Source organism: Leptinotarsa decemlineata, unplaced genomic scaffold, assembly GCF_025532065.1.
Source record: "Leptinotarsa decemlineata unplaced genomic scaffold, Ldec_3_MD MMD2_P_RNA_scaffold_14, whole genome shotgun sequence".
Classification (NCBI taxonomy): domain Eukaryota; kingdom Metazoa; phylum Arthropoda; class Insecta; order Coleoptera; family Chrysomelidae; genus Leptinotarsa; species Leptinotarsa decemlineata.
The window spans coordinates 12,868,488-12,896,071 of record NW_027412528.1 but is presented as its reverse complement, the minus strand read 5'-3'; the positions used below and the strand labels follow the sequence as shown (position 1 = coordinate 12,896,071).

Genomic DNA, 27,584 nt, shown 5'->3' with positions numbered 1-27,584 from the left:
TTTTTCAATATTTTTCAACAAATTAAGATTACTTGGACAATTTTATGAATAAAAGTACTCGTGTGGAAAGTCGATCGGAACAACGAGTCTTGATAAAAATGTAGTTTCACTCGACGACATCAAACCCGCTCGTCCACCATTATTTGAAATGAATAATTATCAAAGCAGAAATAATAATGATAACGTTAATTCAACAACATTTATCCTGAGATGTCTACCATTATTTGAAAATATTAGTTTTTAAGGAAAATGGAAATGATAGGTAAAATGTTCATAACGAATTTTTATAATGCAAACACGTTTAACTAACGAAACTCAAGAGCCTCAAGAGCAAACAGAAATGAAAAATCCGCTACAGAAACTGCTCGATATGATCACCTTCTCTCTCTCTATACATTTTCTTAGTCTGCGAAGACACCCTCTCTGTACTTGAAATAGCATTCCAGGGTCGTTTCGTATGGCTTCACAATGTAATGTTATTCTATTCAACAATGCATCTCTTGTGTGAATAGGTGTAGCGTAAACAAGGCTTTTTAGATGCCCCCACAGAAAGAAATCCAATGAATTTAAATCCGGAGACCGCGATGGCCATGAATATGGCCCACCTCTACCAATCCATCTATTGTGGAAAATATGGTTCAGATGGTCACGCACAATCAAACTAAAATGAGGAGGAGCGCCATCATGCATAAACCACATATCTCTTCGGGTTTGCAATGGAACATGTTCCAAAAGTCCATTCAAATCGTTCTGAATGAACTCCAAATAACGTTCTCCATTCAATCGGTCCTGTAGAACGAATGATCCTATAAGATGGTTTCCTATGATACCAGCCCAAACATTCACGTTGAATTTCCGTTGGTGTTTGGTTTGCAATATCCCATGGGGATTTTCTTCGGCCCATATATGGAGATTATGAGAGTTGATAACTCCATCTCTACTGAAACCTGCTTCATCAGTGAATAAAACTCGATTAATAAAAGTCATATCCTCTCTTTGCCTATCCATGAACCAATTGGCATATTCCAGTCGTGCTGGAAAATCTTGAGGTGTCATGGCATGTACCTTCTGGATGTGAAATGGGTGGAGCAGTTGTTCCCTAATTATTCTATGAATAGTGGACTTGGATGTATGGAACTGTTTCTGATGCTCATTGAAGGATCATCAGCGACGGCTTCCAAAATATTTTCCTCCAATACAACGGTACGTACAGTCCTAGGAGCGCCCTCACCACCTCGTTTTGGCAAAACTGTACCTACAATAATATCGAAATAAAACAACATGCTCAAATTAATTATCAATTATTACATACCTGTCTCCCTCAAGCTGCGATCGACACGCTCGAATGTTTCTCTTGACGGTACCGTTCGATTGGGAAAATGCTCGGAATACAGACGACGAGCTTCTGCAGCATTACAAAATGCTCGTCCATAAAATACATGCATATCTGCATATTCATTGAATGTAAACTGTTCGGCCATATCAAAAAAATTCAAAATATCCTATAGAATATTGACAATACAATGATAGTCATATGACAACGCACCACTCAACAAAACAAAATCGCATTCCAGTTTCTCATTTTTTATCAAAACTGTCTAAAAGGTTTTTTTGTGAAAGAACATCTGTGAAAGAAATGGAACATAATTATTCCCTGGATATTTTTCACCTGATCATGTGCAGCCGTTTTTGTAGTTCATTCGTTTGCTTTTTATTAGTATAGTAAATATTTTTTCCGATGTGCGTTTTTTCAGCTAAATTTAGATTCGTGTTAAAGAATTTCTCCCATAAAATCATAATTATCAGTGAAACTCCTCAACAGTTTAGCTGCGAAGAAGAATTTGAAACATTCGAATGTTGAGTTTCATGAGATTCAGATAACTGATCAACACGAAACGTGATTATTCCACACGTATTATGTACATACAAAATATGGAATGAATTCGATATTTCATAGTAGAGTAGCTTGTTAGTTTAAAAACACCACGAATCTACAGAACTTGATATTTCTTTTGAAAAAATATCTGCTATCACAATTGTGACTTAAACTTCCATATAGGTACTGTACTTTTTGTTTACGACTTCATTTTAGCATACTTTGTATTATTCCTGTTATAAATGTTGTTGAATTAACGTTATCATTATTATTTCTGCTTTGATAATTATTCATTTCAAATAATGGTGGACGAGCGGGTTTGATGTCGTCGAGTAGAACTACATTTTTATCAAGACTCGTTGCTCCGATCGACTTTCCACACAAGTACTTTTATTCATAAAATTGTCCAAGTAACCTTATTTTGTTGAAAAATATTGAAAAATATCTGTCATTTCAAAGTTTTGGGGTGTGGACCATCGGGGGTAGTCCGTTCCTGACTTTGTAGCAAAACAACTGACTCCTGCATGAAAGCTCATCGAAGGAATTCATTTGTTTAGTCAATTACCAAAATTTGGATGATTTTGAATATTCACTTGAAAAGTTATCAAAGAAAAACATTTTTCATTTTGTAACTTTGAGGGCCCGTAACTTGGTTACGAAGACTTTTAGGAAAAAAAGTTATATGAAGTATTGGTGATATTTTGACCCCATCTATACATTCCCGAGAGGAAAAGAGGAAGTCCAGGGACACCCTGTATATATATATATATATATATATATATATATATATATATATATATATATATATATATATATATATATATATATATATATATATATATATATATATATATATATATATATATATATATATATATATATATACCGGGTGTCCCACATTTTATGTGACAGGCAATATCTGGTTTGTTGAAGGAGATACACAAAAATGTTTCATATAAAAGTTTTAGGAGTTCATGAGAGCTATATTTTTAAATATACAGGGTGTTTGGTGTAGGTGCTACAGACCAAAATTCCATTTTTGAAAATAGAACGCCCTGTATATCATTACATATTCAGATGCTACGTTAAATTCTGATATCATTTCATGTTTGGTTTTTAAATTCGGTTACGGCGTTGTTGAGTTATTGCTTAAAATGTAAAGTCTTGAGAACGACTATTATTTTTAAAAATATCTCATACAATTATTCTCTCTGCATCAGATCACATGAAAATTAGTCAAAATTTTGGGTGTTCGAAGTAATGGTTTCAATTTTGAGTTGTGGAATTCAGTCAGGAATCATTTTGAATATGAAACAATTGCGAAATTGAAAGAGGTGTATTCGAAAACAAATCTTTAATTAATAACAATTTAAATAATATAACTTGATAAATCATTTCATAAGAATGGTAGGTACCTAGAAATAAATCATAAAAATTGTTCAAAGTGATGCCCATTAGATATTATACAGGCTTCGAAACGTCGAATCACTTCTCTCGTACAAGTCGCTCTTATAATATCAGGTGTAATATCACTGCACGCTAGTCGAATTTTCATTTTCAGATCATCCACATTCAAAGGGGGAGTAGTGAAAACAATATCTTTTAAATAACCCCATAGGAAAAAATCAAGCGGTGATAAATCTGGGGAACGAGCCGGCCACCGAATTGGACGCTTATTACCAATCCATCTATTTGGGTACGTTCTATCCAGATATTCAGTAACCACCTGTGAATTGTGAGGAGGAGCACCATCTTGTTGCCACCAAATTCCTTGTCGTTCTGCTATGGGAATATCTTCCATCAACTGGATCAAATCATTTTCTAGAAAATGTAAATATCGCAATCCATTGAGATTTTCATTGAAAAAGTAAGGTCCTATGATGCGGCCATTGAACAATCCACACCATACATTAATACCCCAAGTAGTTTGAAAATTACTTTCGCGGACCCAGTGGGGATTTTCTTGAGACCAATAGTGACTGTTATGTCGATTCACAACTCCATTATTGTGGAATCGCGATTCATCGCTCCACAAAATTTGACTGAATATGTTAGGACTTTCATGTAATATTACCTGAATACAAGCAATGAATTCAAGTCGTCGTTCAAAATCCGTGGGTTTCAAACCTTGTACCAACTGAATTTTGAATTCAGAATTCTCTGTACATTAGATTTACTCACACCGACTTCTTCTGCAAGAGTACGGATAGAAACATGTGGATGAAAAATAATATAAGCCAACACATTGATCTCTAAATCTTCAGTTCTAACAGATCTCGTATGATGACGATGCTTTATAGTAGAAGGAAATGACCCAGTTCGCAATTTTTCTACAACTCTCGAAAAAGTCATTCGTGACGGAATGGGTCTGTCTGGAAAACTTTCTTGGTATAGACGTTGTGCTTGACGGCAGTTTTTCTGACATTCCCCAAAAATTAATAACATATCAATGCAATCACCTGGACTAAACGCGAAAGGCATACTGGAGTTTTCACACAAAAGAACACAGTTACTGTTTTGCAAAGAATCACTGAATCGAACTGACAAGTAGATACAATTCAACAACATTTGTTACTACGGCATCAACAAGCATAAGCTACTTGATGAAATTGTGCAATATAAAGCAATTCACCCTCAAGTTGGTCACATTCTCAAGAATTTCAAGATTATATTCAACTGATATCGATATCGTATCATAGAGGTGAGAGTAATGGTTTGTATTCAGTAGTAGTCTAGTTCAATTTAATAAAAGATATAGACTGGATTCGTGTACGAGTAAATAAGTTTTTTTGAAACTTTATATTTAAGGAAAAGTGCAATAACTCAACAACGCCGTAACCGAATTTCAAAAACCAAACATGAAATGATATCAGAATTTAACGTAGCATCTGAATATGTAATGAAATACAGGGCGTTCTATTTTAAAAAATGGAATTTTGGTCTGTAGCACCTACACCAAACACCCTGTATATTTAAAAATTATATCAAAATATAGCTCTCATGAACTCCTAAAACTTTTGTATGAAACATTTTTGTGTATCTCCTTCAACAAACCAGATATTGCCTGTCACATAAAATGTGGGACACATTTATATATATATATATATATATATATATATATATATATATATATATATATATATATATATATATATATATATAGGTATATATATATATATATATATTTATTTTGTGATTAATTTTTTTGGGTTATTGGGCATATGTTAAATATACGAGAAGAAAGACTTCAATTAAACGTTTCGCCTCTGGCCAGAGGCATCTCCAGTAAAATTCTTTTTTAATCAGTGAAGGTGGGTAACATTTTTCAGTAATTAACAGCTGGAAGATAAATCAAAAAAATCATAATAAATTGAGTGTTAAGTATTCAAGAAAGGAGGGTTTCATACCTTGGCAAGTACCGCATAATTCATTATTATATTGGGCTTTTTTCCACATTATCATTTTAAAAAATTAATGTTATAGTTGATGGAGAACGGTGTGTCAATATGTATATCAGTGCGTGTCTCAGTTCTGCAGGATATCGAATATAGAATTTTGTTTTGCGATTGGGTCTTTTTTTATATTTTGTTGGAATGTTCCAACACCCATTTTCCATCAACAATAACATTAATTTTTAAAACCATAATGTGGAAAAAAGCCAAATATAATAATGAATTATGCGGTACTTGCCAAGGTATGTAACCCTCCTTTCTTGAATACTTAATTTTACTGAAGATGCCTCTGGCCAGAGGCGAAACGTTTAATTGAAGTCTTTCTTTTTGTTTATTTTAATTTAACATGTGCCCAATAACCCAAGAAAATTAATCAAAAATACATACAAGGGCTCAAGAAATTACACTTTCTAAGAACAAAACTTGGAAAATATCTTTGGGTGATCAGCAGAACGAAAATGTACTCTTATAACACAATTTATTCCAATATTTCGTTAAAATTTATCATCATCTTCAAGAAAAAGCTACAAAATTTGTATGGTGGCGATACAATATAGAAATTATTAACATGAAAGGTCACAAGTTACTGTTACTGAGGTTGGCCGTGTCGAAAAAAATGTTACATTTAAACAATTGAAACATGTCAATACAATAAACAAGTCACCACATTAAAAAAGGTTGATTCCTCACTGGATACAAAGAAGATTATTGAATTAAAATTTACTAAAAAATCGTCATTTGTTTTAAAATTATGGTTTACCGGTAAAAGCCATGTGGTTGAAGAACAAAGAGAGAGACAAAAAACAATTGACAATGACATCTGTCATATAATTCAGTTTGAGGTTTCTTATCATACTTGCACTAAAATAGTTCTCTTTTGTTCCACAGTTTTATCATCGACAAACAAACACACTTTTTTGAAGTGTTCAAATGGTGTTTGACATTTGAGAACATATTTTGAATTACTGAAATTCTCAAGGCCCTCTTGCGATTCAAAATATTTGTAACATGACTATAAAGTTATGAATATGCTCATCTGTGATTTACCTCAAAAGTAGTGAGTTACAAGTCTGGTCAACTCCGATTACCCAATTATTTTTTATAAATCAGATATGCAAAAAAAGAAAGTACCACAAAATCAAAAAGTGTGACACTTTTCCAATTCAACATTCATATCTTCCAAGACGACCGCGAAAATCAGTGCTAAATAACTGTTGTGATACTCAGACATTAAAATTCTATCCATCAGAATGTTACCAAATATTATTTTCCCCAGAAAAGTGATATATACAATTAAATTTTTCTACCTGAAAAACAACCTAGATGGTCCATTTTATTTTCAGGTCTCTCAAATTTGAGTTCAGCAAAATACGTGAGTCCACCAGTAGAATTTTTCAGCATGTGTTGGAATACAGCTTGCATAGCATCATCAAACATTTGCCTGGCTTCATTGTCTTCCTTATTGGTTTGTATCCAGACTTTTAGTAAGTATTCGTAAAAACTGTCACCAAGTGCACCCATAGACATATGATCTGAAACACGATAATTCATTTGTTAAAGTTCGGTTATTATTGTCACAAGAAGAACCTTATATATTTAGAATTCAAGTTTAGTTTCCATTGGAAAAACCTCGCATCTTTATTTAGAGTTAATTTGTTGAAATTGATAGCTTTCTTCCTTTCTGTGAAAGATTCCCACATTTTTTATATGAATATGTTACGAAGCCTTAACGTTTTGTTCCCAAATATTCAAAGTAGTTATTTATTATTTTTATATCCCGGGATAGAATGAAAAAATCAGATATACAGGGTGTAACATAAGTACGTTGAAATATTCAAGTGACGTATTCCTCAGATAATTTTAAGAATAAAAGTCTACATGAACTTGTGTCCAAAAATGCTTCGTTTTGGAGAAACGGGGTGTTGAAATTGAATTTTTTGTTCGCTTTTTAAAAATAACTCTTGCAAAAAATAAGTTATTTGCACGAAATTCGGTACCCGGGATTTTTTTGACGTGGGAAATCATGTTTCGTATTAATTTTCCTGTAACATCTAGAGGGCACTGCGTACGCTGTCATTATTTATTTCAAATTGCCCTAACTTTGTTGACAGTAAACTTTTGGTACTTTACATGAAAAACCTAATTTCCACACCTTTTCCAAGTAACAAAAGATACTCCTTCTCAACAACGCTGGAGGTGATCGTTTCCGAAATATTTACAATTTTCTATATCGATGCATATTACTTTATAGCCAAATTTATATAATTTTTGTCACTCTCCGCTCAAGTTAATTAAATTGAGTAGGCTATGAAAGTTTGTTTAATAAAAATAGAAGTTCGCTGTCACATTTTTAACTATTAATTGACAAATTCACAGTTCGGAGTTTATAAAGTGACTTTTTGGTACCATGCCCGACTGAAATGGCTGATATGGTTTTTGCATACGGCTTGGCTGACGGAAATTCAAGCGAGTCCAGACGCATCTATCAGGAAAGGTATCCCCAACGCGTGACTCCTTGTGCAGCGACATTTGCGAATCTTTTCCGGCGACTTTCCGAATCTGGATGCTTGGAAACAAATTCTGCAGTAGGACGGCCACGGGCTACAAGAACTGTAGAATTGGAGGAGGCGGTTCTCGAAGAAATAAGTGAACATCCAGAGACAAGAACAAGAAAAGTTAATCAAACTTTAAATGTGAGTCACATGACAGTTCACAGAATTTTAAAGGAACAGCAATTATATCCTTATCATATTCAGCGTGTCCAGGCACTTACGCTACATGATTTCCAACCACGTATCGAATTTGCTCATTGGCTTCAAAGAAAAGTCGAACAATATCCGCAAATTTTATCGAAAATCCTCTTCACAGATGAGGCTATTTTTTCAAGTAATGGTATCATGAACTTCCATAACAACCACATCTAGGCGGAAGATAACCCATATGCGATAACGCAAACTCATTTCTAAGACAGATTCTCTTTTGATGTATGGGTAGGCATGATTGGGGATTATTTAATTGGGCCCTATTTTCTCCCCTTTCGTTTGAATGGAGATGCTTGTCTACATTTTTTAAAACACAAGCTTCCCAACTTATGTAATATGTTCCCATTGGTCTCCGAAATCACTCTTGGTTTATGAACGATGGAGCTCCTGCTCATTTTAGAAATGTAGCACATCTCCAACGATGGATAGGAAGAGGAGGCACTGAGCATTGGCCTCCGAGGTCAACGGACCTCAATCCCGTGGATTTTTTCTTTTGGGGACACCTAAAATCACTAGTTTATGCTAGCTCCATTGAAAACGAGGAAATGTTGAGGGATCGCATCATAGCTTGCTGCAAAACGATAAGAAACACTCGGGGCATTTTTCAACGGGTGCGGAATTCTTTGATGAGGAGAGCAGAAGCTTGTATTACTGTTGTGGGTTGTCACTTTGAACAGTTATTGTAATAGTTGTTTCGTTAAATTTTTATATGTTTATTTGCCTAATAAATAACATAGTACTTCTCCGAATTGTTTTTTTACAAATTCCGAAAAATGTAGCACTTTCTAATTGAATAATTAAACCCGACTAATTTTTTAATTTGTATTGAATGAGTAGTTCGATAATGCTCAGTTTAGAAGTCTGTACGGGTATACTACGTATAAAGTTTGATGAAAATAACTATAGTTCGTTCATAATTTGTTGATAGCTCACTGCAAGTTTGACCCTCATTAGAGAACTGAAATACAGAGAGGACAGCTAATATGATATAATAACAAAAACCAAACTAAAACTGGCAGTTTAAGATGTTTTCGACTAACCCACCTTGTATCTGAAGAAATACAATACAGCTATAAAACTTTTAATCCGATTATGTAGGTATTTTGAGTGGAAATGAGTGACCAGTGTCGTAGAGTATATGATTAAAACATTAGTTACTTTAAATAAATAAATATATTAATATTCTTAAACTGTAGGTACTGTAAACTGTATTTTTATTTTAAAAAAAATTCTTTATTTTATTCAAAAATAATAAGTTACTTGCAATTTGTAAAAGATACATTTATTTAATTAATACCTATTTTTAAATGATATAAACTACGATTACTTACAAAACTATTCAAATTCAAAATAAACAGGATCATCTTCGGAATCCGAGTCGTCTTGCAGGTTAATAATTAGCGGTTGTGTCTCTACAGTCGCATCAATTATATTGTCAAGATCTCACATGTTTTGTTCTTCTTCTATTGCATGTCTTACTGCATCTCGCCAATTTTGTTCTGTAATATGTTGTAAAGACTCATATAACAATTCACGTACAGCTTGTATTTTATATGACGTATTTTTTCTAGCCACATAGCTTTTCATTTGTGCCCAAATGAGTTCAATTGGATTTAATTCGCAGTGGTAGGGTGGAAGTCTAAGGACTGTGATGTTTCGTCTTTCCGCCATTTTGTCAACTACGTATTTCTTGAACTTAGATTTGTGTTGCCGAGCAATTTTTAAAAGTTCTGCTTTAACCATTCCATCTTCGTAAGGCAGGGACTTATTCCGCAGCCAGTCAATGATATCCTGTTTCTTCCACGCAGTCGTTGGAAGTCTTTCAACTAGTCGTGAATGATAAGGTGCATTATCTAATACTATAATTGAGTTTGGTGGTATATGTTCAATCATCTGCTCAAAATACTCTTCGAAAACATCAGCTGTCATCTCCTCGTGATAGTCTTTTGTGCTTTTGGATTCAAATTCCAACAAACCATGCTTAGCAAATCCTTTTTCACTGCCAATGTGAGAAACTATTAATCTACTGCCTTTACCAGAGGGTGGGGAAATACCAGTAGACCAACCTTCCATAAAGGCTTGCCTGGAACTTGATATATTTTTATCTGTCCAAATTTTTGTGAGAGTATGACCTGCGTTTACCCACGTTTCGTCCTGATAGTAAATTGGCCTTCCTTCAGCCCGAAATTTTCGTATAGATCTTAGATACTTTCTTCTCCAACATATTATCTCTTCCCGGTCAATCAAAAGTGATTTTCGGTCTGATTTCTCCCACCGGAAATTTAATTCTTTTAAAACTTGCCACAATTTGGTTCGTCCGACATGAGGCAAATCCGGGTCGTCTCTAACTTCTTGTAAAATTTTGTTTAAGTTGGGTATTTCTTTTTTGTAAAAAAATTCGTGAATTTTCCTTCGAATACCATTTTTGGCAAATTCATCAATTTCAATAGGTTTTCTCCCCCTCTTTAAGTATTCGTTTGTATTTGGGTTAGCTATACCTTTTTTTTTTGTTTCTGATAGGAACCTATATATTGTTGACTCCCCTACGCCCGTCATGTTGGCACAACTTTTGATTATGTTCTGAACAGTGTTTGTGGGATTCTGAGAAACCAGAGCATCGTGAACGTTCAAAACAATAGTCTTCTCTCTTGGTGAATAGACAGACTTACTGACTGTACGCAACAGTACCGGTGTAAAACTTGATGATGTTGATGATGATGACGAAGCCATCGCAAGCAATCAAACAAAACAAGCAGGAACGAAAGGTACGTATATGTTTGTAGGAATATGAAAAAAAGTTACTCACGCACTGCACAAAATTCGCAAAATAAATATTAGAGACGTTAATTACTGCCGTAGACGCCGAAACACCAACGAGCCGTAAATTAAACGCGATTAAAAAATGTACTAAACCAAAAATTATTTTCGTTCGTAACAACTTCACCCTTTCAAGGCAAGTTTCGAATATAAACTGAAGCTTTATATTTAATGAATGAACACCTCAGGAACCTCCGCCTATGATTTTACGAGTTTTACGACCGTTTTATGACTTGGGCCCTCATTTTGTGCTATCGACAAATTATGAACGGACTATAAAATTGCAAAAAACTTATGACAAAAACCTACCATGTTTTGAAAAATTTAAACAATCTGTATTTCGAAAACGAATCATTCTTCGTTAAACATTTTATAGGAAAAAGTTGCTTATTTTGACGAGATCCACCACATACTTAGTTTTTGTAATGTTCTCAGCAACTTCACTTAGCACCCTAGGAGTTAGTAATACGCATCGATATGGAAAATTGTAAATATCTCAAAAACGATCACCTCCAGCGTTGTTCAGGAAGTGTACTTTTTTACTTGGAAAAGGTGTGGTAATTAGTAAAAGTTCCAAAAGTTTACTGTCAAAAAAGTTAGGGCAATTTGAAATAAATAATGACAGCGTACGCAGCGCCCTCTAGATGTTACATGAAAATCAATACGAAATTATGATTTTTCACGTCAAAAAAACCCCGGGTACCGAACTTATTTTTTTAAAGAGTTATTTTCAAAAAGCGAACAAAATGATTCAATTTCAACACCTCGTATCTCCTCGTATAGAATAGAGTGTGGCGAATGCTTTGCAGTATATACAGGCCAAACCGGTAGAAATTTTGACATAAGACTGCGTGAACACGTCTGTTTGGACAAAAACTCTGTAATGTACGAACATCTTCAAGAATAAAACCACCAGATAAATGAAGATAACCTCAAAATCCTATATATATGTAATAAAGAGAAAAAAATGAATTTGTTGGAGGCCATGAAAATTAAGAAATCAATTAAAAACCAGAAACATATACCCCTGAACGAGCAACTCGATTTATGTTACATGCATATTTATTTTTCACAAATTGTGCCCACAAGATTTATTCTTAATGACAATAAAGTATATTATTATTATTATTTTTTTAATTTTTTATTATTTTTCACCGTAGTGTGCGCTGGTCAAGCCCTATCCCCCGAAGCCCCGATACATTCGTGAGGGCGCGCCAGCATTATCAACCATTGACTACTCCCCACACCGTGGGGTGAGTGATCATTGGGTCCGAGAATCATGTGCCCTCAGCAAGCGCAGTGAGCCAAGAATGACAGCCTTCTGCATCTGTGCGGCTAAGATTTCTGCCTTAGTGCGGCAAGCCGGTGTGATTTTAAGATTTGAGAGTAGAGAGGATATCAGTCCACCAAAGACTCCACTAATCAGAACAACCATCTTTCTGATGATATTTGTCTCGCCAGGAGCTAAAAACTTAACGACAAATATGGTTTTGCACTGGTGGTCGAGAAGGACTACATTAGGCTTATTATTTTGTATGAGCCTGAGGGTGGAGAACGAATAGTTCCAATAAATTCGGCACTTCTCGTTCCCCACAACGGATTCAATATCCCCCGGAGCGTAGGGTAACACCGGTGTCTCGTCAATGCCGTAAGAGTGCCGTAGATGATAATATAGCACTCTTAGGGCCTTGTTATATCGATCTATATAGACCAAGACCGCATATGCTGGACATGCTGATAGCAAGTGCATTAGGGTCTCGGGCGCCTCGCGGTAGGCTCTGCACATTGTGTCAGAAACCTCTACACCCATAACGCGACTGCGGTAGACTAAGGTGTTGAAGACACCATCCTGGCAAGCCATGATGAACCCCTCAGTTTTCGAATTCAGCCCACTCGACCTGAGAAAAGCGAACGTCAGGCGCTTTGCTAAGCCAAGGTCTCCAATGTTATTGAAGAAGACCCCATGCATTAGCTTATCCTTGTGTTTCCGCAGAAGTAAGGTGATCTCTGCGTCTTTTGTCTGGGCTTTTTGCTGAACGGGTTCCAACTCTGTGACAGAGTTGTGGTCACCTCGTTCACTGTCGAAAACTATACCGAGTTCAACAGCTGCTCGGGCAGCTGCCCTAAAGAGAAATGCTCCAATTCCTGCTCTCTCATGGTCACGGACCATGTAAAGAAGGGGATCCAAACTCCTGACGACTTTACAGGCTGTATCCAGTACCATTCTGTCATGTAGACACTCCAAACTCAAAAGTCCACGGGGTTAAGTTGTCGGTGGAAGTACAACCGTGGAACGGACGATTTGGGATGCAAACTCCTATAGAGATGCATCATTTTTCGGGTCTTTACGTCGAGTTGATACAGCTCCTCCCGAGTCCACTTCACTACTCTAAACAAGTAGAGTAAGACTGGAGCGGCAAGTATATTTGTTGCAGAAACTTTGTTCTCCCCCGACAGTTCCGATGACCAGATCTGTAGAAGTTTGATACTTACTTGCCGCAGAGAGAGTTTTTCACTGCTGTTACACCTTGTGAGTGGCGTTGTTCCATCCCGAGGTAAGTATACGTCTCTTCGGCATCCAGATGGTGTAGGATGCTTCCATCTACGAGCTGCACTCTCTGTTGAAAGCTTCGAACTGCGCTAGAGCTGAAGTGTCTACGTTGAGTGGCTGCGGGTGTTCATAGATATCCTTCCAGAAGGATTCCACCTGATCAGCGGTCGGCGTATCATTCACAACACGTGGAGGCTCTTGGAATAAGCGAGAAGGTTTCTCACGGAACCTAAGGTTTTCCGCGATACTTCTCGCTCGTCTCACTAGTTACTTCTTAGCAGCCACTGGCATTCGTATCCTATCAAAACAGTGCTATTTGGTGGTCAGTAGCACGCCTTGACTTAAAGTGTGATGGATACGTCGTAGTTTGGCGGCTATTCGCCGCACTGCGGGCGTGAAAGGCCTGTTGGCCGCCCTGTAATCCATCACACATTGGATACGAGACGACGTGATCTTAGCCTCCATCTTGTGTGCACGCCGTTCAATCTTCCGAACCACAACGCCGGAATTTCGTCCTTCCGATTTGGAAAGCGATTGGACGACGCTATACACGGCGGTGTTGATTTGCCAGATGTCAGCCTCTTCTGTTAGAACACTACGAACCTCCGCATCCAAACAAGCCAGTTCTTGTGGCTTCAGTTGCCTAATTCTGTGGAGCGCTCTGCGTGTTCTGATTGTCATCTCCATTGGTGGTATGGTGCGCGTCTCCTCTCCAGCCGTGCCAACGGGTGGTAGAACTGTCACTTCTACCACTTCGTTAGCAGGCTGGGGGGAGCTAAATAGCCCTGCCGCCGAAGATAGGATACGTAATTCCTAAGATTTTGGGTGGAAAAGTCGGCATGCTCCGGATGTGTTTCACACCACAAAGCATGCAATCTCGCCATGTACTCTCTTCACGCAGGCTCACTACTCTCGTAGCAATGTATAAGGCTATCTCTTAGCCCATGCGTCCACTCAAAGCATCCGTTGTCATTGCCAGGATTGTCATCGGTAGGCAAATCATCGTTATGGGCCCCACCACTTGGCCTCTGACCCCTCCGAGCGGGTTGATTGTGGAGCCCCTTCCTCGATTGATAGAAACCAAGTGATGGGACCACCGGGTGGTTAGCCCAGTAAACCCACGGCCGGCACCTGAGGGAGAATAGTGTTCTCCTTCCTGGGTGCGCCAGGGCTTCCAGTTTTGCACCAATTGCTCGGGTAAGTGGTGGCGCAACTCACCAAGGCCAAGGGTGTTAGTGGCCATCCCTGCTTATTTATTATTATTATTAAACTTGCAAAAATAGGCTCTGAAATAAATGAAACGACAATGTGATCATTCGATATGATATTAAAACAAATTTGTAATCAAACTGCTGAGTATTGTCAGCTAATTCTGATTCATTCTCGTTTTTGTTTTCAGTAACTCAATCAATAAAAAATGAATACAAATTAGAATATTCACTTTTTAGTTTATTAACCGATGTCAAAAACCACATCCGTTTTCGGCCAAAAAGGGGTATTTCATTTAAATTATCAGAAATAATCCAATTTTTCTATGGAGAAGTGATCACAAAAACGGTATAATTATATGTTTCAATGTTAAAGTTTATTTTTGACATGAATAGATCAAGCAATAATATCGATATATCAAGGAGGTTACGCGTGCAGCGCCATCTGCCCGCGAATAGATCAAGCAATAATATCGATAATTCTGTCAAATACAGATCCCGAGCTTGAGAGTTACAAACATAAAAACAAACATACATACATACATACAGGTGAAGCTAATATAAAGCGTGTAAAAAATTAATAAACAGCTTTTGAAACATTCAAGTAAGATCATCAAACGGGTTGTCTCACACACGACACATTATAAACGATAATTGAATTACTTACGCTGTCCCCAATTTCCTGTTTTTGGATTTAGATAATTAGGGTAGAGTCCTTTGGGTTTCTCCATCTCTTGAAGAACTTTTCGAATATGATCTACTTTGGCACGGTATATTGGTTTACCAGTCACGTCGCTAAGGTATGCCATCTCGAGATGAAGTGTTCCGAATTCGGATAGAATACTGGAGCTACCGCTCGCCCAACCATAATTCTTGCTCGCCTAAAAATGTCATGATTGTGATTAATATTGTTTCAGCATCACAAGATTTGTGAAGTTCCTCATAGATACATTATATTTCCCTACGGTGTATAATAACTATATGAAAAACGTCACGTAAGTTGTTACATCTGCTAAAGAGTCTACTTCAAAAGAGTAGAGTGATATATAAACTCCAAGGATATTCGTAACAAAAACTTCGTTTTTCCTCGACTAGTCTAGTTCACATGTACTTTTTTTGTAACATTTTTCAGCCCTGTCCAAAAATTACGACCAAGGTGTCATTCGACACCGAAAACGCGCCGATAAAAATTACAAAAGTTATAATCAATCAAGTGAAAAAAATGGGGCTTTAGTTTTTTCTTAATATCTCGGAAAATTTTCAAAATTTTGGAAATTTGAAAAAAGATTTGAAAAGATCAATAATTTTGCTTAAAAAAAGTCCCGACTCCCGAAACTATATCTCGATTATTTATAATTTTTACAGAGCCCTGAAAACAAAAAAAAAATTAAATGTAAATATTAAGGAATGAAAAAATTCATGTAATGTTGGGATACATCAATAAACAATAATCCGCAGTAAAAAAAAAATTATCCCAATTTCAACGTTAATTATGAATTTGTTAATTAATAACTTTTTCTGAATTGAAAGTTAATATAAAAATCCCTATAATTATCAAACCAAAACCCTGGTATTCTTTTCCTTTGGTAAAGTTACCGTTGCCAAAATAAAAAAATTTTGTTATTAACTATTGAAAATTATAATTTTATAAAAAATACATTACAATTTTTTTTATTATTTTTTCAATGTCTCATGGCTAAAAACTAATATTTTTTTTATTTTTTCACAGCTATTGTTAATGAATTTATTATAAACAAATACATTGTTTATAAGCAATTCGAATTTTTTTTTGCATTATGTTAATTGAAAATATCATGATTAAAAAAAAAAAATTGTTTCCTAAAAAAATTCCTTTGTTGCTGAAAAATGCATTTGTTAATTAACAATCGTTTTTTGCAACCAAATATTAAAATTAAGGAACCGTTTTTTTTTAAATCATAAATTCTATATTTCTTTAATGTTTTGAACGAACTTTTTTTTATTCTTTTTTTAGTTGTTTATTTAAAAAAAAATTGTTGAAAAATTTTTTTTTTTTCAATACTTTATTTTATAATAAAAGTAACTATGCGTTTTTTATTTTAATATCACGATATTAAAAGTTTTATAAAAAATTGAATAAATTTAAAAAAAACACAGTTACTTTTATTATAGAACAAAGTATTGAAAAAAAAATTTGTTTATAACAATTTTTTTTAAATGAATAATTAAAAAAAGGAAAAAATAGTTTTTTAAAACCTTAAAGAACAATAGAATTTATGAGAAAAAACCGGTTCCTTTATTTTAATAATTAGTTGCAAAAAACGATTGTTAATTAATAAACACATTTTTTAGCAACAAAGAAATTTTTTTAAGTACCCATTTTTTTTTCTAAAAATCATGATTTTTTTCCATTAACATAATGCAGAAAAAAAATTTTCGAATTGCTTATAAACAATGTATATAATGAAACAATGTTTATAATGAATGTATTGAAACAATAAAAAAAAAATTGTAATATATTTTTTATAAAATTATAATTTTAGTCGTGTCACGAAGTGTTCTGGCGATGCATTGAATTTATTGGAGCCTCTGGAGACACCCTACATTTTGTTTTATGAGAGAGAGGACATTGTTGGATCAAGATCTTCAGATGATGTGGTGCTGCAGGTTTTTCCGGGTTTTCCTGCAGCTGAAAAAGCAAATGCGCCACTGGAATCAATGAAGTCGCCCCGGAGCGCCAATTAATTTTTATTGTTGTATTTATTTTATTTTTATCGTTGTCTTAAAATTGTGTATGTTATAAAATAAAGTATTCGGAACTGAATTTTCAATTGTTAATAAAAAAAATTTATAATAACAATTTTTTTATTTTGGCAACGGTAGTCTATTTTTTTTGGCTATTAAAGATAACTTCATCAAAGGAAAAAAATGCCAGGGTTTTAGTTTAATAATTTTAGGGATTTTTATATTAACTTTCAATTCAGATTAACAAATTTATAATTAACTGCGGATTATTGTTTATTGATGTATTCCAACATTACATGAATTTTTTCATTCCTTAATATTTACATTTAATATGTTCAAATAATTTTTTTGTTTTTATGTCAGAGTGACGAAAGGCGCGCGGAAGCCAGACTACCCGCTTTTGGTTCTATTTTCAGGGCTCTGTAAAAATTATAAATAATCGAGATACATTTTCGGGAGTCGGGACTTTTTTGACGAAAATTCATTGATCTTTCCAAATCTTTTTTCAAATTTACAAAATTTTGAAAATTTTCCGAGATATTAAGAAAAAACTAAAGCCCCATTTTTTCACTCAATTGTTTATAACTCATGTAGTTTTTATCGGCGCGTTTTCGGACCTTTTCTTAAACTTTCTAGGCAAAAATACGAATCGAATGACACCTTGGTCGTAATTTTTGGACAGGGCTAAAAAATGTCACCAAAAAGAGCTGAATCGAGTACATGTGAACCAGACTAGACAGTTGCGATCTGAGTTTCTGTTTTTCCGTTAATCAGCTGTCGCCCCCATACGAACGACAACTCTCAGAAGTTGAGAAACTTATGCGAGCTAAGGACTAACGAGGTCTTACCTTGTAACGTGTGATTCCTAACACGTTTGGGATAATGAAATTAATGCATGAGTACTTTATTTTAAGTGAAATTAACAGATGAAATTTTCAAGATGACGACTGGGCGCCATGTGAGAAAAAAAATTAAATGGAAAGGGGGGGTCTTGTGACACAACATTTTGAAGCTCCTGACGAATACTTCACAATCCTAGAATATGAAGTCAATATCTTCACCTACTACAAAATGGCGGAACATTAACTGATTTCCTGAAGACAAACACATTATTATCAATATTTCTAGAAATATTCCTTTTTATCTGTCATTTGGCAATTCCAACAAGCCGATAAAGTTTGTTAAGTTATTTTTTGTTTATAAAACGACAAAAAATGTCAGTACGACAATGAACATCATTGTTCATTTAAAATATTCTTATTCAGTTTTCGGGTACCACGTCAACAATCTCTAAAATGGTCAATTCTCGTCCATTGGAAGAAAAAATTTATGCAATTTTTATTATCGGTGCGACGCGTAACTTTCACGAGACCGAAAAGATTTTCAATGAACGTTTTCTGAACCGTCCTATCTGTAGAAAATATTTGAGGGAGCTTGTATCCAAATTCACAACTACCGGTAGTGTACATAACAAAAAGCTCCCAGGTCATCCGTCCATTCCGGAAGAACAGCAATTGCAAATAATTGGTGAGATGGTAGTAAATCCTGAACAGTCATCAAAAATGATGAATAAACTTGATTTAATTTGATAATAAATTCGATATGGATTGACCGTCGAGGTCCTACAGAATGGCCACCCCGCTCGCCAGATTTGATACCTTTGGATTTTTTATGGGGCTATTTGAAGTAAAAGGCATACGAAACTGACCATGCTTCAATATTGGATATACGGCAGATAATAATAAATATTTGTAGCGATATTGACGTTACTATGTTCGAAAATGTTCGGCGTGTAATATGGGATAGGCTATTCATATGTCCAGTTCAAGGCAACCATTTTGAGCATCTTCTGAACTGATTTCAAGTTTACTACCTCATATTATGTAGATAAATGTCAATAAATTCAGGCAATTATCAAAAGTTCCGCCATTTTATAGTAGTTGAAAAAAAATCTGTTTTTCCGTCAATCTGCTGTCGCCCCTATACGAACGACAACTCTCAGAAGTTGAGAAACTTGTGCGAGCTAAAGACTAACGAGGTCTCACCTTTTAACGTGTGATTCCTAACACAGTTGCAGAATCATCCCAGCTTCAACCAGATAGATTATCTCGAGAAAAATATCTGGTCGAGGCAGGAATCGAACCCACGGTCTTCTGATCGTGAGTCTGCCGCACTACCACCGCGGCCAATTACACAAGGTTGAAGTCGAAGATATCGACATTACATTCTAGGGTTGTTGAGCATTTGTCAGGAGCTTTCATTATACCAAATTTGAATATTTTGATGAACCGTTCAAAAAATAAAAGGAGGAGGCATGAACTAAGGGCGAACACCTTAAAAGAGACAGCATCAGAAATCGCCAAGCCCCTAGTATTTTTAGTGAATACATATATTGATATGGGGCGTTTTCCTTAAAAGCGGAATAATAAAACCCCTACATAAAGGTGGAAATAAATCATCTATCGCAAATTACAGGCCCATTACACTAATCTCCAACTTATCGAAAATAATTTGAAAGAATCATCAAGAAAAGATTATACTCTTACTTAAAAAAATTCAATATTTCATCAGATCGTCCATATGGCTTTAGAGAGGGCAGATAGATAAAAAAATTCCTTCCGTCAGTATTTTTCTAGACCTGTCTAAAGCATTTGACACTGTCTCTCACAAAATACTCCTTAATACATTTAAAAGATATGGAATAAGAGGAAATATTTACAATCTTCTTGAAAACTATTTATTGGGTAGAGAACAAAAAGATGAAATTGATGGAATTCTCAGTGACACACAAACAGTATCTTATGGAGTACCCCAGGGAACTGTACTCGGACCTTTTCTGTTCAGTACCTACATAAACAGTATGTTATTTCTAAACACTAGTGGTGAAATCATTAGACAAATATTTGTTAATAAAATGTTACTTTATGTCAAAGCTAATAAAATACAACTCATCCCTCATGAACATTCTTATAATACCAGAAAAACTGATGCAATTTTCTTTCCCAGAAGTGGAAAATGTATAGGCCAACGAAGTGCAAATTACCTTGCTACAAGAATAGTTTGTTACCAAATGAGCTAAAGAATATATCTGTTGATAAGTTGTTCGAAAAGAGAATAAAAAAGTGGATTGTCAGTAATAGACCCATAATCGATACAATTTTCAAGCAAAAACTATAGACAGAAAAAAAAGAAAAGAAACTGAATTACACCTGTGTCTGTGTCTATATGTCGTGTTTTCCAGTATTAAATGACGTTACCACGAAAATGTAAAATTAACCGGATTGTGACTTGAATATAACTGATTTGAGAAAAAACCTTAGAATTAGAGTATGATTAATAGTATCGTAGTTGTTTTGATACAAAGATACTTAGGTGTTAGATATTACATTTTTTTATCGATTATGTCAATTGTACTCTAATATTCAACTTATTTTGTTACTGCCTTCATATACACATATACAAGTAGCTTTTGCAGCTACTTATGTGTTTTTTCCGTGTTTTTTCACCACTTTCCCCAATTTAATTAGTTACTGTGTTTTTTATATCAACTTTTTTATGTAACTATATGTTGTTTACTGTGAATAAACCTTATATATATATATATATTTTTTTTTTTTTCACCGTAGTGTGCGCTGGTCAGGCCCTATCCCCCGAAGCCCCGATACATTCGGGGGATAGGGCCGAAACCTTATTATATTATTATTATTATTTTTTTTTTTCACCAAAGTGTGCGCTGGTCAGGCCCTATTCCCCGAAGCCCCGATACATTCGGGAGGGCGAGCCAGCATTATCAACCAATGACCACTCCCCACACCGTGGGGTAAGTGATCATTGGGTCCGAGAATCATGTGCTCTGAGCAAACGCAGTGAGCCAAGAATGATAGCCTTCTGCATCTGGGCGGCTAAGATTTCTGCCTTAGTGCGGCAAGCCGGTATGATTTTGAGATTCGAGAGTAGAGAAGACATCATTCCACCAAGGACTCCAATAATCAGAACAACCATCTTGACAGTTCTTGCGGAGTTCGAAGAGAAAATCTCGATATTTTATCCGTTTTTCCTCCTCTTTTCTGACGATATTCGTCTCGCCAGGAGCTGAAAACTCCACGACACATATCGTTTTGGTCTGGTGGTCGAGAAGGACTACATCAGGCTTATTAGCTTGTATGAACCTGAGGGTGGGGAACGAATAGTTCCAATCGATGGATATAGGCCGAGACCGCATATGCTGGACATGCTGATAGCAAGTGCATTAGGGTCTCGGGCGCCTCGCGGCAGGCCTGGCACCTTGTGTCAGGAACCTCTATACCCATCATGCGACTGCGGTAGACTAAGGTGTTGAAGACACCATCCTGGCAAGCCATGATGAACCCCTCAGTTTCCGACTTCAGCCCACTCGACCTGAGAAAAGCGAACGTCAGGCGCTTTGATAAGCCAAGGTCTTCAATGTTATTGAAGAAGACCCCATGCATTGGCTTATCCCTGTGTCTCAGCAGAAGTAAGGTGATCTCTGCGGCTTTTATCTGAGCTTTTTGCTGAACGGGTTCCAACTCGGTGACAGAGTTGTAGTCACCTCGTTCAGAGTCGAAAACTATACCGAGTTCATCAGCTGCTCGAGCAGCTGCTCTAAGGAGAAATGCTCCAATTCCTGCTCTCTCATGGTCACGGACCATGCAGGGAAAGGGATCCGAACTCCTGACGACTTTACAGGCTGTATCCAGTACCATTCTGTCATGTAGACACTCCAAACTCAAAAGTCCACGACCTCCCTGTTGTCTCCGATGACCAGATCTGTCGAAGTTTGTGCTGATACTTGCCGCGGAGAGAGTTTTTCACTGCATTTACCTCTTGTGAGTGGCGTTGTTCCACCCCGAGGTAAGTATACGTCTCTCCGGCATCCAGATGGTGTAGGATACTTCCATCTACGAGCTGCACATCCTCTCCGTAGTCCCCGCATCGTCCTCTTTTGAGATGAACCATTGCACATTTGTCTATCCCGAATTTCATACGGATAGCATGCGTGTACTCTTCTACCACCCTCAAGGACTGATGGAGATCCTTCTCTCCAGAGGCATAAAGTTTAAGATCATCCATATAAAACAGATGGGTGACCTTGTGCCTCCGGTTTCCGGGGGTGCCACAGTTATACCCTCGAGTATTTCTGAGCGCAACGGATAATGGCAATAGTGAGATGCAGAATAGAAGGGGACTGAGGAAATCACCCTGAAATACACCCCTTCTGAAAGTGACCCACCCTGTTTGGACTCTTGCTTGACCAGATGTTATGGTGAAGCGAGTTCGCCAAAGTGTTGTCAGTTGTTCAATGCATCTCACTATGTTGTCGGGTACCGCAAGGCATCTGAGCAAATGCAAGATGAGCTCATGCGAAATTGTATCAAATGCCTTACGGTAATCGATCCAAGCCATAGAGAGGTTACGCTTATATTGTATCGAGTCCTGCGTTACACATCTATCGATGAGCAGGTTCTCTCTACATCCAGCGAGTCCTCTCTTCGACCCACTCTGCTCATATATCCGTTCGAACACTCGGTCAACTGCGGTGAGTATTCGTGTGTATAAGATGCTTGTAAACAACTTATAACACGAATTCAAGCATGTTATCGGTCTGTAATTCTTAGGAATCGACAAATCTCCGCTTTTGGGGATGAGAACGGTCCGCCCCTCGACAAACCAATCCGGAATCGGCTGCTCTCCGTCCAGCCATAAGTTGAAAACTCTGGCCAGATGGCGGTGGGTACTTGGTAGTTTTTTCCACCAATAAGTGTTCAGCCCATCTGGGCATGGAGCAGCAAAATTCTTGGAACCAACAAGGGCTCTTCGAACGTCATCCGGGGTTATCGGGTTGCGCAGTTCATTGAGCTCAGGCTGTCGAAGCTCTCTGTTGAAAGCTTCGAACTGCGCTAGGGCTGGAGTGTCTAAGTTGAGTGGCTGCGGGTGTTCATAGATATCCTTCCAGAAGGATTCCACCTGATCAGCAGTCGGCGGATTATCCACAACACGTGGAGGCTCTTGGAATAAGCGAGAAGGTTTCTCGCGGAACCTAAGATTTTCCGCGATACTTCTCGCTCGCCTCACTAGTGACCTCTTAGCAGCCACTAGCATTCGTATCCTATCAAGGCAATGCTGTTTGGTGGTCAACAGCACGTCTTGGCTTAGAGTGTGATGGATACGTCGTAAATTGGCGGCTATTCGCCGCATTGCGGGCGTGAAAGGCCTATTGGCCGCCCTGTAGTCCATCACACATTGGATACGAGACGCGTGTTGTCTCGCCGACGTGATCTTAGCCTCCATCTTGTGTACACGCCGTTCAATCTTCCGAACCGCAAGGCCGGGATTTCGTCCTTCCGATTCGGAAAGCGATTGGACGACGTTATACACGGCGGTGTTGATTTGCCAGATGTCAGCCTCTTCTGTTAGAACACTATGAACCTCCGCATCCAAACAAGCCAATTCTTGTGGCTTCAGGGGACTAATTCTGTGGAGCGCCCTGCGTGTTCTGATTGTCGTCTCCATTGGTGGTATGGTGCGAGTCTCCTCTCCATTATTATTATTAAAGAAATGCACTGTATGATGGTTCTCGTGAGTTTCAAATGTTTTTGTGACACAAAAGAAATATTTCGTGCTCAATGCCGAAAATGAAAGAATAACCTCGGTACTATTTCATTTTATATTTCGATTTTCTTGACAGAAGGAATTATTAGCAACGTTTAATAGAAATAAAAAATCTCATTGCAATTTGTAAAATCGCAATAACTTTGTATTAACCCTCAGAACTGTGAACAATCAATCCATTTCATTCTTTCCCATACAGTATAGCATGACACAAAAAAATCGACTCGGGCTTGTTTCCGTTTCAGCAAATAAAAGTTCAACCCTTTCATTAACACTTGGCTTCACAATAATTCCTACCCTCTAACTTACCCCTGTTTTGAAGTTGATGAGCGCATTAGGGATGCCAGTAGGGGTGTCAAAAGCTGGCAACAATTTGTCGGCGATTTGTTGAGCTTTGTCACGAAACATCGTGTCTCCTGTCAAAGCAAAACACGCAAGCAGCCCTCCCACGAACCTGATGTTGACTTCGAATACGGATACGTCGGATGTCTGAAAGAACAAAACGGAAATGTAAATCAGAAACAGCATTATGGATTGAAAAAATATTTCTGTTCAATACGAATATTCTCAAAGGGCCTAAAATTTCATAGAAAATGTGTTTGAATCAGAGAAATGAAGAACTGGTCGATTAAGTTTCAATAAGGAACTCAAATGAGACCTACGAATATTATTCTACCGTACACAACAATTCAATTTCCAGATTTATAACTTTGAAAAACGAATCTCTAGAGAGATACTGCCTGATTATTGAGTATTCAAATGCAAAATGGACAAAATCAAGCGATTAGTGAAAATAAAAAACAAACAAAATGAATGTTAAGTGTTTGAACTTCCATTGACAAAAAAAAGGTATTAACAGATTTGGAATCTAAGAGAAAATTAATGAATGAATCATTGAAAATATTACTGAAATATAGAGCTATATTAGTTTGTAAATGAAAACTTCAGAATTATAAAATACAATGAGCATAAAATATCTACAATTGTTGTTTGGAAGCGCATTTCCTTAACTGTTTTTGGATAGTGCACTCCTTGTTTTCTTTTTTTTTCGCTTGATTAAAAACTTTGGCACGCTGCTATCTCCACAATAGCCTGGTTGAATGCAATCGTTGTTCAATATGTAGCCAGCGTTTGAATTTCCTTTTGAGCCAATGCTCCTGACTATTGAAGACTTCAGCTTCGGACAACTTATTGGATGGTGGATTTAAACTTGCTACTGTTTTCCTGATTTGATTCTTAGGTTAGGTCCAAAGTGAGTGGAATATTCGACCCTCCACCGCAACCCGTAAGAGTTTATTGTGGCTACCACATATTCACACTTGACCACATACACCCAGCTTCTTAACGAAGCCTATTAGTTTATATGGTGAGTGGTCTTTCAGGTCAGATGGTAAAAGTTTGGCTCTGCCGAACTCTAAAAATATGATACGGTCCCCAGCGGGGCTGGCACAGAGTAAGTGCTCTGCTGTTTCATCATTTTACAAACAGAAGCGACGACACACACTGCATGTGATGATTCAAATGACAGTGACCTGTAAGAAGGCCTGTTACATATCGTAGTTTATCCCTACTGTAGTCCAACAACTGTTTGGTATCAAGCTTCGAAGGGTGAATAAACGCCTGGGAGTAAGCCAATCCTGGAAGGTTCTGCCAGAAGTCCATTAATCTTCTAGCCATCCAGGTGTTCAATCTTTGTTCGTCAAAGCCTAAAGCGATGCAAATGACAGGTTCTGGTCCGATGAAGCTGCTTGTAGCACTCTCTTTTGCAAGAGAGTCAGCAGCCTCATTGCCATCCAGGCCAGTATGGCCAGGAATCCAGACCGGAGACAATCTGTTAAGTCTTCCTATCGAGGAGAGTCGTTTTTGGCAATTTGCCAAAAGCCAGGAGCTTCCAAACCCGCTTGTCTGTCCGAAAATATTTTTATTGACTTGTGTATGAGATTAGATTCTTCCAATCTCTCCGCACACAATTCAATAGGGTACATTTCTGTTTGAAATACAGTTGCATAAGTTCCTAGACAGGTTGATATCTCTGTCCTGAGTCTGCGACTGAAAACCAGAACAAGGTGTTTTTGATCCATCTGTGAACCAACAACTAGCTGCTCTTAATATTTCCTTCTCCCGGAGGAACCAGTCCTCTCTACTCAGGAATAGTACTTTATAAGACAGTTCGTAGTTGACAGTTGGAGGCATAAAGTCAGAGATCATTTCCAGAATGCTGTGACTTCCAGTGTCAACCAACAATCTAGCCTTTCTCTAGAGGAAAATGTGAAGAGGAGATAGATTTAGAAGTATCTTCATGACCGCTGATGGTGTGATATTGATGGCACCACTAATGGCCAGACAAGCATGTCTCTGTAAGCCATAGAGCTTCGCCTAGGCTGTTTTCTGTAAAGCCTTCGGTCACCAGGTAAATGCACCATAATTGGTCTGACAATCATGACATAAATCCAATGGATTTGTTTGGGACCTAAACTCCAAGTTTCATCACAAATCCTTCGACATGTCCATAGGGACAGTCTGGCTTTGTGTAAAACTTTTTCTAAGTGAGCGTTCCAGGTGAGTTTTTCATCATGGATAATGCCAAGATATTTTCCCTCTGTTCCAAATGGAATGTCCTCACCAGGGAAAGGATCCTATAGATTTAGGTAGTGCATTGTATAAGGGTTAGTAAGGCTAATAAAAGGTGTAACTGAGTAAGTGTAAAACATTTCAGGAGGTGATTCCTCATCGAAAAAAAGATAGGATCTTTCATATAAAGAAACTTCATTGGAATATACCTTGTTAAGATACAGCCCCTTAAAGGGGGTACATAAAATTTGTATAACAATTTTTTTCACAAGCACTGAAAAAGTTACAATATTGAAATTAACCTGACGTTTTGTACTTCCAAAAAGACACTTAGCCAGTTATTTATTTGATTTACCCCATGGTTGTAAGGGGTGGAAAACGCAACCCCTAAAATTTATTTTCAATGTAACTTTCTCTCTTATTATTTGTTAATCATTCAAAAATGTATTTCCGATAGTCTCTGTCATTCTAAACAAAAAATTTCTCCTGGGTTTTTTGCCCAAAAAAACCAGTTCGCAGCAAAAAATTATTTTACAAACAACTACAGAGATACATCGTCATAAATGCGAATTGGATTTATTGTTATTTTGTGGTTAGTACCTGCATTAAACGATTGAAGGGTAATAAACAAAACTAATCTATTAATAACAAAACACACATGTAAAAATCATAGTAAATGTTCAATATGTCTACCTTCAGACATTACGCATGCGTCTAGACTTCGGGGCATTGAGCCACGTATTCCCTTTAATATTCCTGGAGTCTCCTCTCTGATTACCCTGCACGCATCGATGATGCGGTTTCTTGAGTCCTCTACATCGCGAACAGGAGTACAATAAACCAAATGCTGTAAATGGCCCCAAATAGAGAAGTCGAGAAAATTGAGATCCGGGAATGGAGCGGGCCAGTTCTGTGGTCCTCCTCGACCTATCCACTGATTTGTAAATGTTTCAGTTAAATGCTGACGTGCTGCTTGACTAAAATGGGCGGTAG

At 36.9% G+C, this 27,584-nt stretch overlaps 1 protein-coding gene across 2 annotated transcripts in view; it reads right to left on the bottom strand.

The window, feature by feature from the left end:
* LOC111513207 (mannosyl-oligosaccharide alpha-1,2-mannosidase IA) overlaps nt 1-27,584 on the bottom strand; it is a 302,260-nt gene that overhangs the window by 8,848 nt on the left and 265,828 nt on the right. For both annotated transcript variants that reach the window (XM_074179457.1, XM_074179462.1), the window contains exons 3-5: nt 24,330-24,509; nt 15,334-15,547; nt 6,636-6,860 (exon numbers count right to left, since the gene is read on the bottom strand). In XM_074179457.1, the coding sequence (XP_074035558.1) occupies nt 6,636-6,860; nt 15,334-15,547; nt 24,330-24,509 (619 nt within the window). The remainder of the gene's footprint in view (nt 1-6,635; nt 6,861-15,333; nt 15,548-24,329; nt 24,510-27,584) is intronic.